Source organism: Vipera berus, assembly GCF_964194415.1.
Source record: "Vipera berus genome assembly, chromosome: 2".
Lineage (NCBI taxonomy): Eukaryota > Metazoa > Chordata > Lepidosauria > Squamata > Viperidae > Vipera > Vipera berus.
This window is the reverse complement of record NC_138203.1, coordinates 33,249,048-33,264,204: the sequence shown is the minus strand read 5'-3', so window position 1 is coordinate 33,264,204 and position 15,157 is coordinate 33,249,048. Positions and strand designations below refer to the sequence as shown.

Here is a 15,157-nt window from a genome sequence, read left to right as displayed (position 1 = left end):
AGACCAGAAGACCTCCAAGGTCACTTCCAGCTCTATTCTGTTCTGTTCTGCTCTGCTCTAGTCTGATTCAGTTAAGAATGTGAGCTCTTCTATTTCCTGTCCTCCAAACCACTCACAGTTTGAGCATGGGGAATTTGAACATATTACTACAAAAGACTGAACCTTCAGAAGGTGATCTTTATTTAGCCATACTATTATTCAATCTTTTGAAAAAATGCTTCCAGTTAGACCTCTTGCTATCCACCATGCTTTAAATCAGTACAGCAAATTCTTTCTTTTACTCAGGTTCACAATGATGACATTCAAAGCAGTTACTTTTCAAGACTCCATTTTTAAGAACTGTTACTTTGAGGATGTTACTACACTGAATACATATTTTAGAAACTGCATTTTTATAGACACTGTTTTCTTCAATTCAGGTACGTTGGGAAAAAAAACCACATTCTTGGTTCCCCAAATCCTTTAACTGTGTGGTAGTTATTTCAACAGAGAAGAAAAGTTAAGCTGAACACTTTTTAAACTTGTGTTCTTACCAACTATAGGGATGTCAAGAGCTGAATTTCTGGCTGAGCTTATTATCTGATGTTGTCGGAAGTAACTAACATTTTTTTTACCAATTTAAAGAAGAAAGAATGGGAATATTTGGCTCCATGAATAATTACTTCATCTTTTGGCAGGGTGATTGGGAAGTAGCTGAGATTCTATGCTGGAATATGAGAAAGTTCAGCTGGGCCAACTATCATTTAAACTTTTTTAGGCAGCCACTGAGAGGGACCCTTCAGGATTCCAAAGACAAAATGAAGTCAACGTCCACATGAAATCTTGGAGGTGCGGGAGGGGGGGTAGATGATTGGGGAGAACATACTGTGCTTAACATCACCTTGAGAAAGAACTAAGAGTGTTTTCTGATCCAGGTTTATTCATTTTTCTAGGTGTTTTTGATTGAGACTAATCCCACTGCCAAGAACTACATCTGTGTTTCGGGGAGAGAAGCGTTATGGGTGTTTTTTCACATTTTAAACTAAAATATTTTAATAGCTCAGATGTATGCATATGCTGTCATTTTGCCCTTCACCTAGCATTTCTGATTAGCAATTGTACTAGAGTTACAAGGAGAATATAGGTAGTCCTCAGTTTACATGCATTCATTCAGCAATTATTTAGTTACAGCATTGCTGGAAAAAAAATGGACATACAATTGGTACCTGAAGTTCCAGCTATAGCAGTATCCGCCAGTCAATGTTTGGAATCTGGGAGCTTTGATCACATGATTACCATTTGCGATCTTTCCTGCTGGCTTCCCAGAAGTGAATTCAATGGGGAAACCAACAAGAAAAGTCGCAAGTCACTCCGGTAAGTCACACCTGCCAGCAGCATCCTCTGCCCAAGCATTACCTCCGCTAGCCATCCCAGTCCTTTGCTGCCTTCCCCAACTTATGTACAGCCTGCCCTGGGCCTCCCAAACCACCTCAGCCTGCCTCAACTTGTCTGCACCAGTCACATATAATGTTTTTTAGGGTTTTTCCCCCCTCTTTTTGTATTTTTAAACAATAAATAGCAGATATTTTGGCAAATTCTTTCTTGCATTATTAAAACAATTTAATGTACTTACAGTAATTTAATGATTTTTCTAATCAATGATACATTTATCACTAACTCTACAATTTGTCACTCCTTTGTCCACTTCTGCTATTATGTTTCTGTACCAATTATTCTTTTTTCCCCCTTGTTGGTTTGGTCCTTGTTTTTCTTTTTAAAGCAATTAATAAACTTTTTTTAAAGCTACATTTGGCTTAACAGAAGTATGTTATCTTATTTATAAAACTCTAGTTAATTTATTTTTTTCGTCTTTTCACCTGACAACAAAAACATATTAAAAAATAAACACACATAAAAAGTAATTTTAGTAGAACATATTTATGTCCTGCTGAGGAATAGGCATAACTAGGTTAGCAAACTCAATAATACAAAACTAAAAGAACATCATTAAAACATTAACATACTACAATATTAATATACTGGAATGTTATATTGAATACAATATTAATGCTGGCCTTTTTAGGCAATACGTAAAAAAACCTGTGTTTGAAATATATTACACCTTTCACAAATTTCTTCTATTTCCACAGATCTTGAGCCATATAAATACCCTGGCAGTGAATTTAGAAATTGTACGTTCTTTCACAATAAGACCGGATGTCAAATTTCGTTTGATGATGATTACAGTGCCTACTGGATTTATTTTGTCAATTTCCTGGGGACTTTAGCAGTATTACCAGGAAATATTGTCTCAGCTCTTCTGATGGATCGGATTGGACGTTTAACAATGTTGGGTAGGAGCTTCACTTTGAAATTGTTTTTTTTTATTTTTTTTTAAACATTCTTATTTTCTCCTTTTCACTTTAAGATTTACAAATAATCAAGCAGGGGATGAGGGATGTATATATAGAGATAGTGAGTTGTTTCCCCCCCCTGCCCCCTCCCGGCTAGTTTTCAGTGCACTCTCAGATACATAGAAGAAGTAGATGGGGCAATGATTCTGTATTTTAAGGAAGAATGAATTTGTGAGAGGCTTAATGCAGCATTTCAGTCCTTAAACCTCCCTAATCCTATTTTCTCCCAAAATGATAGCCTCTTAGCCACACTGCCTATAAAAGGAGAAATAAAAAAAAAGAAAATACCCCAAAGTTTGGCTCCCATTTAACAAAGTGTTTCAGGTTTTTCTGTGACAGAAAGCAAAATAAATAAATAAATCATTTTTCTTATCAAACTCACAGACTCCTGCTATAAACTCTCCCTTTCCCCCCAACTCAAGAGATCATAACAGCTGAAATTTTATGCTTTATCATTTTATCATGTGGTAATCATGTGCAAAAGGAAGGTTTTTTTTGTGGCAGTGCTGACCCTTGGAGGGGAACATTTCTGAATCAAGGTTTTCAAACATGATAAGAAAGCATAAAGTTGCTCATAGTTCAGAAATGTTAACATAGAGAAATAGTAGCCAGAAGCAAGTTTTAGAGAAGTCTTGAGACTAAGGAACTTGCCACCATGAATTTCCAAATCCAATTGAGTTCTTGTAAGGACTTTCAGCCTTCTTAATTCCCTTTTAAGCTGTTCTTTCTTCCTGAATAGTGGAGAGCCTTCAGGACATGATGCTTAGACTATTATTCTGTCACCTCTGTCAGTGCCCACATCCAGTGCTGCTAAAAGTCTTTGATCATCACAGGTTCTTAGCTACTTTATGACTTTGCTTAAGTTACTACTCATGTTGACAACATTATAGTAATTGTTTTGTAAAGCCTTTTTCAGAAGCAATAGTAATTATTGACATTTGGTTTCCATGCAGGTGGTTCTATGATACTTTCGGGAATTAGCTGCTTTCTCCTATGGTTTGGTACAAGTGGATCCATGATGATAGGCATGCTGTGTCTATACAATGGCCTTACTATCTCAGCATGGAATTCTCTTGATGTCATTACTGTGGAGTTGTATCCTACAGATAGAAGGTATAGTTCTATATTCTTGTCATGCTTTGCCTTCTTTTCAAAAGTTAAATAAGTCAACTGGACATTTCTAAGATATGTACTTAAAAGGTGAAAGAAAATAGGAAAAAGACTCTTTTTATAATTGTGAACAATAAAGCAAAGAGACTTCTACTGATCTGTATTAGGACTATATTATTTATCTTCTGTCTGACTTCAAAATTGAACTGGATGGCTATGTTCTGAGTGTTTCTACTAATCTTGAGTTGTATTAGAAACAATATATTCAGCTATGCTGACAGTCTGCACTAACCTCATCAATTTGTTTTGCTTTTGGACTATCAGTATTTTTTAATTTTAATTTATAAATCCAAAATGGTTATATGTCACTATACTTTTATTATATTTCATTCCACTACCAAAATTAAAGCATAAGCTGTAGCACAAGTTCTTTGAAGGCATTTTTTAAAAAAAAAAAATTAACATAATAGTAACCAGAGCAAAACCACTTAAAAGTATATTCAAAAAGTTCCTTCAGTTATTTTTTTTAATCAAAGAAGCATTTTCTGGAAAGTCTAGCATGATCTTCTATTTCAAAGGAGAGAGAGAGAGAGAGAAGAGAGAGAGAGAGAGAGAGAGAGAGAGAGAGAGAGAGAGAGAGAGAGAGAGAGAGAGAGAGAGAGAGAGAGAGAGAGAGAGAGAGAGTATAAAATATCTTGAGAGGTATTTATGTATCCAAGACAATAATAACTTCTACTTTTCAAAGCACCATTAGTTGTCTTACCATAATGTATCTTCAGAGGAAAAAAAGGCATACAAATCAATGTTAGTGAATTTGTGTAAATTATTGCTAATAGAAAATAAAGGCATCAATTAAGAATATGCAAGATAACAAGAAAAACACATGAGAAACTTTTTTATATATGATTAGAGACATTACAAGAAATTTTGTGGTAAGGTAGGAGTATCACGTGATGAAGAAGTAAAGTACAATCAGCCAGGCACTTCCAGATGACACTGGAAGAGATCGTAAATCTCTGGTGTGTTAAACTTAGCAAACAGAGATTTTCTTCTGTTGAGGTTAAACTTAGAAAATAGAAAATGGTGGATGTTCCAGCAAAATCTGATTTGGAGAACATAAAGTAACCTTAATTCAGTTTCAGTATTTTTAATTTATGCAAGATAGAATATAAATAGCTATAAAAATAAACTAGAGATTGTGTGAAACATTTTAGAAAACATTTTCTAAAAGTTCATAGAAGAAAAGATCCAAATGGCATTCAGAACAAGCTATTATAATAGAATGTAGAACTGCCAAGAATGAAAGCTTTGTCAACTTAACAATTGAATGCAGACTTTGCAAAGTAAAAATGTGAAATGAAAAATTCCTCAAACAAGAATGATAAGAAGAAAGTCAGTTGGTGTTTTTTTTTAGGAAAAATAACCTCAAATGTACAGCTAACATAGGATTACTTAAGAGAAATAATGGATGACATCTGTTAGACAAATCAGGTTGAGAGTTAAGGATGTAAAAACTAATGAAAATCTTAACAAATGGAATACTGGAATAATCAGGAACCAACTCCATTAGAAAGTAAGATATAAGGGACACTAAATAATAGTCATTCAAACTGAAATACATTAAGTCCAGATGAAATGCCTATTTCGCATGTTGAAATCTGTAGAAAGAAGTTAAAGTGCTAACAGTTCTGTTACAAATATGAAAAAAACTCTATTATCTTGAGGATGAAAAAAATACCTATCCAAAATAAAGGAAATGTAACCACATGTGTAGATTATTGAACCATTGAATGAATTCTTTATGTATCTATTTTTTCCAGCAATTATAAAAAAATTGATCCATAAATGCAGAGAAGCAGAAGGATTTGAGATTAAATTAGCTAACAAAGATGAATAATAGAGCAAGAATATTACAGGATTTTATTTTGCTTCCCTGACAAAGGCTGTAAATGTAGAATAGGGAATATATTAAAGCTAATGGGTATGCCAGAATACCTGATTATTCTCCTGAGGAATAATGAATAAAACACTATCGGAAAACAATGAAATGATAGATAATTTTATTTTCTTGCATTTTACCTTATTTCCATAAAATAAATGTGCTAGGAAAACAAAGAGGAAATTAATCCAATGGTAAAAAGGCAAGGAAAACCTTGAGTAAAAATCAGAAAAGATAAGGATATTTCATGACAAAAAAGATCACAATAGTTAAAGTAATGATCTTTCTAGTAATAACATAATTAACATCTTACAATTGTTAATTGATATGATAGTTGTAATCTTTCTCATATGTAATTTGCATCTACATAACCAAACTATTTTCTCTACCTTCTCCTCCCCACCTTTTCTTCTCATTTTTCCCTCCAACTCACCATAATTTAAATCCTACACTGCTCTACTCACTCTAGGTCAGAGGCCCCCACCCTTTTAGGCACCAGGGACCAGTTCTGTGGAGAGGTTTTTCCGCGGACTGGAGGGGACGTGGTTTTGTGTTCTGCCTGCATCTCGTGGATGGGGCTTTGTTTGTTTGTGCAGACCGGCTGCTGGCATGCCGCGGCCTGGTACTGGTCCAAGGACCGGGGGTTGGGGACCCCTGCTCCAGGTATCTGATGAACTGAGCAGCAGTTCAAAAAAATTTATGCTCTTTCATATGAGTTGTTAATTGGAAAAGATACTGGGAGACTCCTGATTTTTTTGCCAATACAGACTAATATGGTTTTCTTCCTACAATGTTATTAAACCTGCTTTATTTGTTAAGGGCTATTGAGTGTGGCCTTTGACAACTGCTTGCCATCTTGATCTGTCCCCAACAGTAACACAGTTCTTCAAAGGACACTCCAATAATCATTTTAATCTCATTTATCTATCTTATCTATAGCCTTTCCATTTTTCAACGTCAGCCTTGCCAAGAGTAATATTTTTTCTAGTTCATCTTATGCTCAGTAACATACACAAATTCTAGGATGTTTTGCGTGCTGATCATTGTCTCAGGAGTTCCATCAGTCTCTATGTGATCTACTATTGACTAGATCCTTGGTAAGGGACGCGGTGGCTCAGTGGGTTAGGACGCTGAGCTTGTCGATCAGAAGGTCGGCAGTTTGGCAGGTCGAATCCCGAGTGCCGCGTAACAGAGTGAGCGCCTGTTACTCGTCCCAGCTTCTGCCCACCTAGCAGTTCGAAAGCACGTAAAAATGCAAGTAGAAAAATAGGGACCACTCCGGTGGGAAGGTAACAGCGTTCCGTGCACCTTTGGCATCTAGTCATGCCGGCCACATGACCACGGAGACGTCCTCAGACAAGCGCTGGCTCTTCGGCTTTGAAACGGAGATGAGCACCGGCCCCTAGAGTCGGAAACGACTAGCATGATTGTGCGGGGGAACCTTTACCTTTTACCTTTTTAGATCCTTGGTAATGTCTCTAAAATCATAATTTGGAAGGTATGTAATTCTTTTTCTTTTTAGTGTCTAGTTTTCATAGCTATATAGTATCTCTTTAAAGATAATTACTTTAGTAATTAGTTCTACTCTTTTTTGTCATTGTAATATCCCTAACTTTTGTGATTTTGCCCAAGGTTTTGTAAATGAAGTGATTCTCATGATTTTCACCTTCATCCTAGTCCAACATTCAAGGACTACCTGTAGTGTTTTTAAAAATCCATATGGTTCTTGCTTCTTGGGATTGCCAGCTATATGGAGACTGATACTTAGTTTTAATATAGGGGTATTTTTTTATGATATTGTTACTTTTTTTTCTGTATGCCACATTCCGGCCTCCTCAAAAGGAAGAACAATATACAAATAAATAAAGCAAATACATGTTTGCCCACCACTTCCAATTTAGTGTAAGAGAATGGGAAATTATGGGAACCTGTGGATCCATAATATTTTCCAGCATGCCCTGTCCTCATCCAGTGTTGAAGGACTATAGAAGAAATGTACCAGTTTAGACATCCAACTAAAAATTATGTGGCTCTGGGTGCTTCTTCAAGATTATTGAATTGCAGCCTAAACAATTTCATTTTAAGGAACGCTTTCCTTTGTTAGCTATTTATGAACTATTGTACCCCTTATTTGATTTTGTCAGAAAACATGTGATTTCATACAATTTGGCAGACATTGGGACAGCAGGTTTTACTGCCACCCTGTGGAATGAACATCACAATATTCAGTTAAATCCCCCTGTCCCGTCTCCCCCACAACTAGGATATTGCTGTTCTCACAGTTGTCTTTATTTTAGGGTGGGGTGGTGGGGTGAGGTGTTCATTAAATCAAAGCCTCAAAAATTGCATCCTTGCATGAGACACACACTAGAAAACCATCCCACAGACATTCCTGACATTGTTATTTCTCGTGAGTTGCATATGAAATCTTGTCAGACTAGCTAATTATGTATTGAAAACTTGCTCTCCTTCGTTACATTTCATGTCTTCTCCCATTTTCTTGGAAGACTTATAAAACTGTAGCTTTGAAATTGTCTGGTTTCCTTATTTTCCATCTTCATGGCTACAGACTAGAAATACTATTCACACCACACCTCAGTGTAATTTTTGCTCTCCTTTTCGTAATGAATTATGGTAATTACATTTTTCCTGCCTGGATAGGCAGACTGTGTAATTTAATCCTGGTTAGCTGCCCACTGCTACCTCTAATCTTTCTTAGATGTCTTTCTGTGTAGGATATCTTATTATATTTTGCTTCAGATATGATCTCAGGAAAGATTTGTACGTAATATAATCTTTATTATTTCAATCTCTGTTCAGAATTGCACTCTGTAAGAGCCTTTTTCATATAAACCCAGCAGGTACAGCCTTTCTTCATGCTATAAAATACAAGTAAAAATATAGAATTGGTATCTTTTCACTAATGACACTTTTCAAAAAAGTTACAGGTAGTGTTGTGATTCAGGGTCAGCCTGTGGGTTCGGCAGTTGGGTCGGATGACTCAGATGAGGGGGAGGAGGGGGGTGTTGAAGAACTTGCTGATGATGGCTTTGAGGCTCCGCAGAGCCCCCAGCCAGGCCCCTCCCACCTGGTGGAGACCCAGCTGTGTGAGCCTGACAGCGTGGATGAAGATGACCCACAGCTGGCCCTGTTCAAGGATGCCCGACGCAGGAGGCAGTCAAGTAGGAGTAAACAGAGGAAGGCAATGGGGCTTCTCGGAAGGAGGGAGAGAGAAGCCACGCCCTGAACTCTTTATAAAGGACTTGTGTGGGGAGGGCTGGTTTGCTGAAAGCAACCACTCAGATAGTGTTTCAAAGCTCCGGTATCTTGGTTCGTGTCTTGTTTGTTTTTGTAATAAATTTGGCAGACATATTCCAGCCTCTTGCCGTCTGTAAAGGTGTTGCCTTTTCTGCAAGGCCGGTAGCAGGCTGGTACAGAACAGGTAGTCATCAACTTACAACAGTTCATTTAGTGACCGTTCAAAGTTATGACCATTTCTCACAATTACGACCATTGTAGCATCCCCATGGTCACGTGATCAAAATTCGGATGCTTGGCAACTGGCTCATATTTATGATAGTTGCAGTGTTCTAATATCATGTAAACAGCTTTTGTAACTTTCTGACAAGCAAAGTCAATGGGGAAGCCAGATCCACTCAGCCATGATACTAACTTAAAAATTGCAATGATTCACTTAACAACTATGGCTAGAAAGGTTGTAAAATGGGCAAAACCCATTTAACAAATGTCTTAACATAAATTTTGGGCTCAACTGTGGTCGTAAGTCAAGGACAACCTGTATTTATGTAGATCAACCTGAAATAAAGATTGATTCTCACAGTGATACATGGCTATGTGACAACATCATGGTTTCTATCAAAAACCTATGATCCAGTGACTGATTTTGAAATTGTTACAAGCCATGATATTGTTTGACTTTGGGTTTTGTGGGAATCAAATCACATGCCTTATAATTAAATAAACCCATGGCTTTTTTTTCAAGTTTCTCAGTCAGCCTCCAAGACACAAGTTGTTACCAACTATAAAAATCTGTCTTTTAAGTGTACACAAATATGCTCTCAATTAAAGCTCAATTCCTGGTGATTGCGTCCATGTAGTTTTATTGCTATCCTTAAGGAGGTTGGTTAACAATAATAGAGTTGGAAGGGACCTTTGAGATCTTCAACCCCCGTTATATTTCTTCCACAATGTTTCCCAGCTCCCCTATTTCACCTTGCAATTTGCAGGTGGTTCCCTATCCAAGAATTAAAGTATTTATTTAGAGTAGATGCAACCTAGAATTGAGGCTGTTCAACTTAGAAGTCTCCAAATATTTTACTTGAGTTTTTGAACTATATTCAAATGGATTTGTACTATGCTCAATGGCATGAAATTGATCACTGGAACTATTAAAAAGAACTACAAAGCTTCTTATGCTAGTAATCTTAAATCTTAATCTATTCCTATTAGCTTTATTAGGAGTTCTTCATGGGATATTATCATGGAATACCAGGGCCTTACATTAGATTGAGAATTTAAATCCCCAAAGATACCATTGTCAAGAAAATTGTGTAAAGTTACACAGTCAACCAATTATTTGATTTCATAATTATAAAAAGATAAAGTGTTATTTTTGCAAAATGCAAATATTTGACTACCTAAAATTTATAAGCCAAAAAATGACAAAAAGGACATCATTTAAATTGTATGCATGGTTATGCCATATTATCACAAGGAGAAATATTTTTCCCACAGATATGCAAATAACCAAACTACCGGTAGTTCTACTAAATACGTCATCTGTATTTGTCAACATGTATTTAAGGGTGTCAAACCAGCTGCATTCTCTCCCCCCTACTCCATGCAATTACTTCAAGCTCTTCAAGCACAGGCCTTCTAGCTTTTAAATTTGCCTTACTGTCTTGTATTTGCATTGGCAATTAAGCGCACAGACTTTTTTGTGGACCTCTATAAAACAATGCTGCTGTTTTGTTAAGAGCACATATTTGTTTCTGTTTCCCAAGGGTCTATACATTACTCCATTATCTCAAACTAGTTTTTCAGAGTATGAAATAATATAGAAACCTCTGAACAAACAGAACTGATTTGGATGCAGTCTCATAAGCATCTTCACAAAGTACCTTATTAGTTGGGTCTCCCAAAGGCAGTTTCTGTTTCTCATAAGATTATTTATCTGATCATGTGTAAAACCCATGGCTCTGAAGCAGCTGAAATTTATAGATCTTTGCAAGCAATTTGTTCAAAACTGGTAAAAGTAATTTGTCTCAGTCTTGGTAGCCTACTGGGCAGAGAGGATAAACAAGCTGGAGAAACCAGAAAAAGGAATTGTGTTTGATGTGGAATTGGGGAAATTAAAAAAAATAGTTAAAGAATAACCTGGCTCAAAACATGCAACTTTTCACAGCAACCTTAAGTTTTCTATTGATTTTGAGAGAAGGTAATCAAATGTTAGAAAGTCTTACCTTTGAGACATGTGCTGTACTTTATTGAGGCTCCAATCTTGGTCGGTCACCAGGACCAGCGGTTTTGTCTTCCGAGTGTTCGGACTCGTACTGGGAACTTCTCTCTAGCTGTGTGTGTTCTCTATTGAGTGTTTAACTTTGGAAGCAAAATTTTTTGTTCTAGTAGCCTTGAGGATTGCAGATTGCTAACTAGTCAGGCCTCATTCATACTTTACTTTGAAGAGCCATTGCATATCTTAATATGAAACAATGTTATTTAATTTTTTAAAAAATGTATAAAGGTAAAGGTAGGTAAAGGTTCCCCCGCACATGCGTGCTAGTCGTTTCCGACTCTAGGGGCCGGTGCTCATCTCCGTTTCAAAGCCGAAGAGCCAGCGCTTGTCCGAGGACATCTCCGTGGTCATGTGGCCGGCATGACTAGACGCCAAAGGCGCACGGAACGCTGTTACCTTCCCACCGGAGTGGTCCCTATTTTTCTACTTGCATTTTTACGTGCTTTCGAACTGCTAGGTTGGCAGAAGCTGGGACGAGTAACAGGCGCTCACTCTGTTACGCGGCACTCGGGATTCGACCCGCCAAACTGCCGACCTTCCGATCGACAAGCTCAGTGTCCTAACCCACTGAGCCACCGCGTCCCTTAAAAAATGTATATCCTCCCTTTATTATTTTTATAAATAATTCAAGGTGATGAACATATCCAGTCCACCTACTTTCACCACAATGACGTCTCTCTGTGTGAGTTAGGCTGAGAGAGGCCCAAAGTCATCCATCTGGCTTTTACTTGTTGCTTCCATTTCTACTCTCTGAGTAAAATGGGAGACAGAATAATTACATGAGCTTCATTAGTCAAGTGCAGTTTCATGCATCACTGAGTAGCACTTCTTCTAATACCAGAACTGTTAGACACCAGAATGGCAAAATGTTTCTAATAGTGGCACTGCACTGGTAGAATTCCTTCTTCATAGAAGCCTGCTAGGCATCAACATAGCTTTCTTATTTGATACCAGCAAAACATGCTATTCTTCCTAATCTTATTTCTTCTCTTTTAATATTTTGTTCTACAATTCATCATTCTTGGTCTTTTTGTAAACATCTGATGAATGGTATACTGCCTTTGTTTTGATTTAAAAAAACAGATCTTTTATTCCAGAAGTAAACGCATTTGTAGTAACATGTGAATTGATATGTTTACATTCATACATAGAATATGCTGTTTCAGAATTGTTTAAGGACAAGTGACTATGGCTGTCATCTTGGGTTGTGATGTAATATTCTGGAAAGTCATGCCCAGTAATTCACTAGTGTTTTATCTTCTGTCTATCTTTTAAAGAAAAAAAATGTATTTTTATACAGATAAAAAACTTTTTTTAAAATCAAGGTCAAGTTCAGACAACATAATATCGCCAATCGTTATAGTATATGTGTCTGTACTTTCTGCATATTAATTCTAATTTCTTTTCCTCTCTTCCAGGGCAACCGGCTTTGGCTTTTTAAATGCACTCTGCAAAGCAGCAGCTGTTCTTGGAAACTTAATATTTGGTTCTTTTGTTGTCATTGCGCAATCAATACCTATTCTGTTGGCTTCTACAGTTTTAGTGTGTGGAGGTTTGGTAGGACTTCGACTCCCTGACACCAGAAAACAAGTACTGATGTAATTTGAAATGGGTGGTGGATAAAAAAAAGCCATTTATTTGTTTCTAAGTGTCATTTCTTGCCTGGAAGGGAGGAGGCTTCAGATTGTTGGTTCAAGAAAAGTAATTGCATAGAGAAGTTCTACCCTCAAAATGAAACCACAGCAACAAAAAATTAAGAGACACACAAGAAAAGGGAACGAAGAGTGAACTCAGTGGAGCCATTTGCCCCAGCATTGTGCATCTCATCAGTCCAACCCTCTTAAGTTCACACCTGTGGAATTCCAATGAGTGGAGTCTACATGTGTCGTTCCCTCACACAGACCTTTGCAGATAAAAACTGTGGAGGAACCTGTGTGCATGTAGATGCCCAAATTACATTTTTGAGAGAGGAGAAAGATGAAAATTATGGACTGGAACTGGTGGGAACATAAGCTATTAGGGAAAGAACAAATGGCCATTGTTACCTTCCCCCTCAGTTTGTTTAATGGGTGCATAGAGATATTTCTGAAGGCAGTTGCTATTAAAACAAAAACGTGTATAACCCCTGTAGCAAGGAGGGCCGGCCGGCAGTGCATCACTGTGGGGTGGCTTGGCAGCCCCCAATCTGACCTCCAGAGCCACCCCACAGCAATTGGGGCTGCCTGAGCACTGCGCAGCCACCACAGATGGGAGAAAGGGTCAGCGGGACCTGGGCTCTTGTTCTTTCAGGGGTAGGGCTACATCCCTTTTATTTCATGCTGAAAAAACACTTGATGAAGCTGGCATAGTGGCTTCTATGAATATCCCACCTCTAATGTATATGCTTTGGAAGTCACAAAAATTAATACTATATTTTAAAAAGTAGATTAATATAAATAAATATTCAGCCTTTCTTAGGAATAAATGTTAATCTAACAAAACTGTCTCCAGAACTCCTGTTTGTAGCCTAATTTGCATATAAATATGGACTAGCTAGGGAAAGTTGATCTAACACATATCATGAGACAAATTAGATTAAACTACATGATGATGCTTGAGCATAATTTCCTATATTCATACAGGAAAAGACAAAAACCATGGCATTGTTTCTTTTGTAAACCACTATATAAAACACACACACACACACACACACACACACACACACAAAGATTTAGGCATGGGAAACCCTAGCCTGTTGTAACTGAATCTGTTTAAGATGAAAATAATAATTATACCAGTGTGAGCCAGCAGTGTGCTGCAGCTGCCAAAAAGGCCAATGCAGTCCTAGGTTGCATCAACAGAGGGATAATATCACGATCATGTGAAGTGATATTGCCGCTTTATACTTCATTGGTAACACCACACATGGAATAATGCTTCCAGTTTTGATCACAAAAAAGATGTTGAGACTCTACAAAGAGTGTAGAGAAGAGCAACAAAAAGTGATGAGGGGACTGGAGGCATACAGTGCAGGAACTGGGTATTTATTTATTTATTTTATTAGACTTATATACCGCCCTTCTCCCGTAGGACTCAGGGCGGTTCACAAGGTTTTTAAAAACAATGCAACAAATTACAAAAATTAAAAACAATTAAAATGATTACACTAACCTTGAAATAAAAACCCAATTACAATTAAAATACAATTAAAACCCCAGTTAATACTCTCAGTCCAGGCCAGAAAGTTCGAAGAGCCAGGTCTTCAGGTCCCGGTGGAATGAGCAAAGGTCAGGGGCAGTCCTAAGCTCTACAGGCAGCTGGTTCCAAAGGGCCGGCGCACCCACAGAGAAGGCCCTCCCCCTGGGTATTGTCCGCCGGCAATCTTTTACCGGCGGTATCCTGAGAAGACCCTGTGGGAGCGCACAGGACGAAGGGAGCTTGATGCCGGCAGCAGGTGTTCCCTCAGGTATGTCTAGTCTAACAAAGAGAAGGACTAGGGGTAACATGATAGCAGTCTTCCAATATTTGAGGGGCTGTCACAGGAAAGAGGGGGTTGACCTATTCTCCAAAGCACCTGAAGGCAGGACAATAAGTAATGAATGGAAGCTTATCAAAGAGAGATCCACCCTACAATTAAGGAGAAATTTCCAGACAGTGAGAACACTTGCCCCCCAGAAGTTGTGCATCCTCTATCATTGGAGGTTTTAAAGAAGAGATTGGACAGTCATTTGTTCAGAATGGTATAAGGTCTCTTGTTTGAGCAGAGGGTTGATTAGAAGACCTCCAAGGTACCTTCCAATTCTATTATTATGTGTTTTGTAACTAAACTAACAAGATGATGTGAGTACAAATGAAATGTTTTTAAGTCATGTCATCCTTTTCAGAATGTTTTTAAAATTAAAATTATAGTATGGGAAAGCAATGCCCCTCTATTGTTCTGATAATAATATATATATTTTTATAAGTAAGTGTGGTTAACAAAAACAATTGATATACAAATTGAAGGATTTTTAAAGATAATTTTAATCGTCTAGTTATAGACATACATAATGTTTTAGCCTAATAGAACAGGATCGCCGCTAAGCAGACAATGCAGGCCAGCATATCATAGAATCAGAGCTGGAAGGGTTGATTTAGACCTTGAGGTCCAGCCTCCTGCTCAGTGCAAAAATTCAAATTAAAGCAAGTGAAAAAGATAGC

The 15,157-nt window shown here is 37.5% G+C and overlaps 1 protein-coding gene across 1 annotated transcript in view; it reads left to right on the top strand.

Annotated features, from left to right (window-relative positions):
* SV2C (synaptic vesicle glycoprotein 2C) overlaps positions 1–13,594 on the top strand; it is a 61,696-nt gene extending 48,102 nt beyond the window's left edge. The window contains exons 10-13 of the mRNA XM_081319741.1: positions 286–419; positions 2,130–2,333; positions 3,347–3,506; positions 12,397–13,594. Coding sequence (XP_081175867.1) covers positions 286–419; positions 2,130–2,333; positions 3,347–3,506; positions 12,397–12,580 — 682 coding nt within the window. The 3' untranslated portion in view covers positions 12,581–13,594. The remainder of the gene's footprint in view (positions 1–285; positions 420–2,129; positions 2,334–3,346; positions 3,507–12,396) is intronic.
* The last annotated feature ends 1,563 nt before the right edge of the window (positions 13,595–15,157 follow it).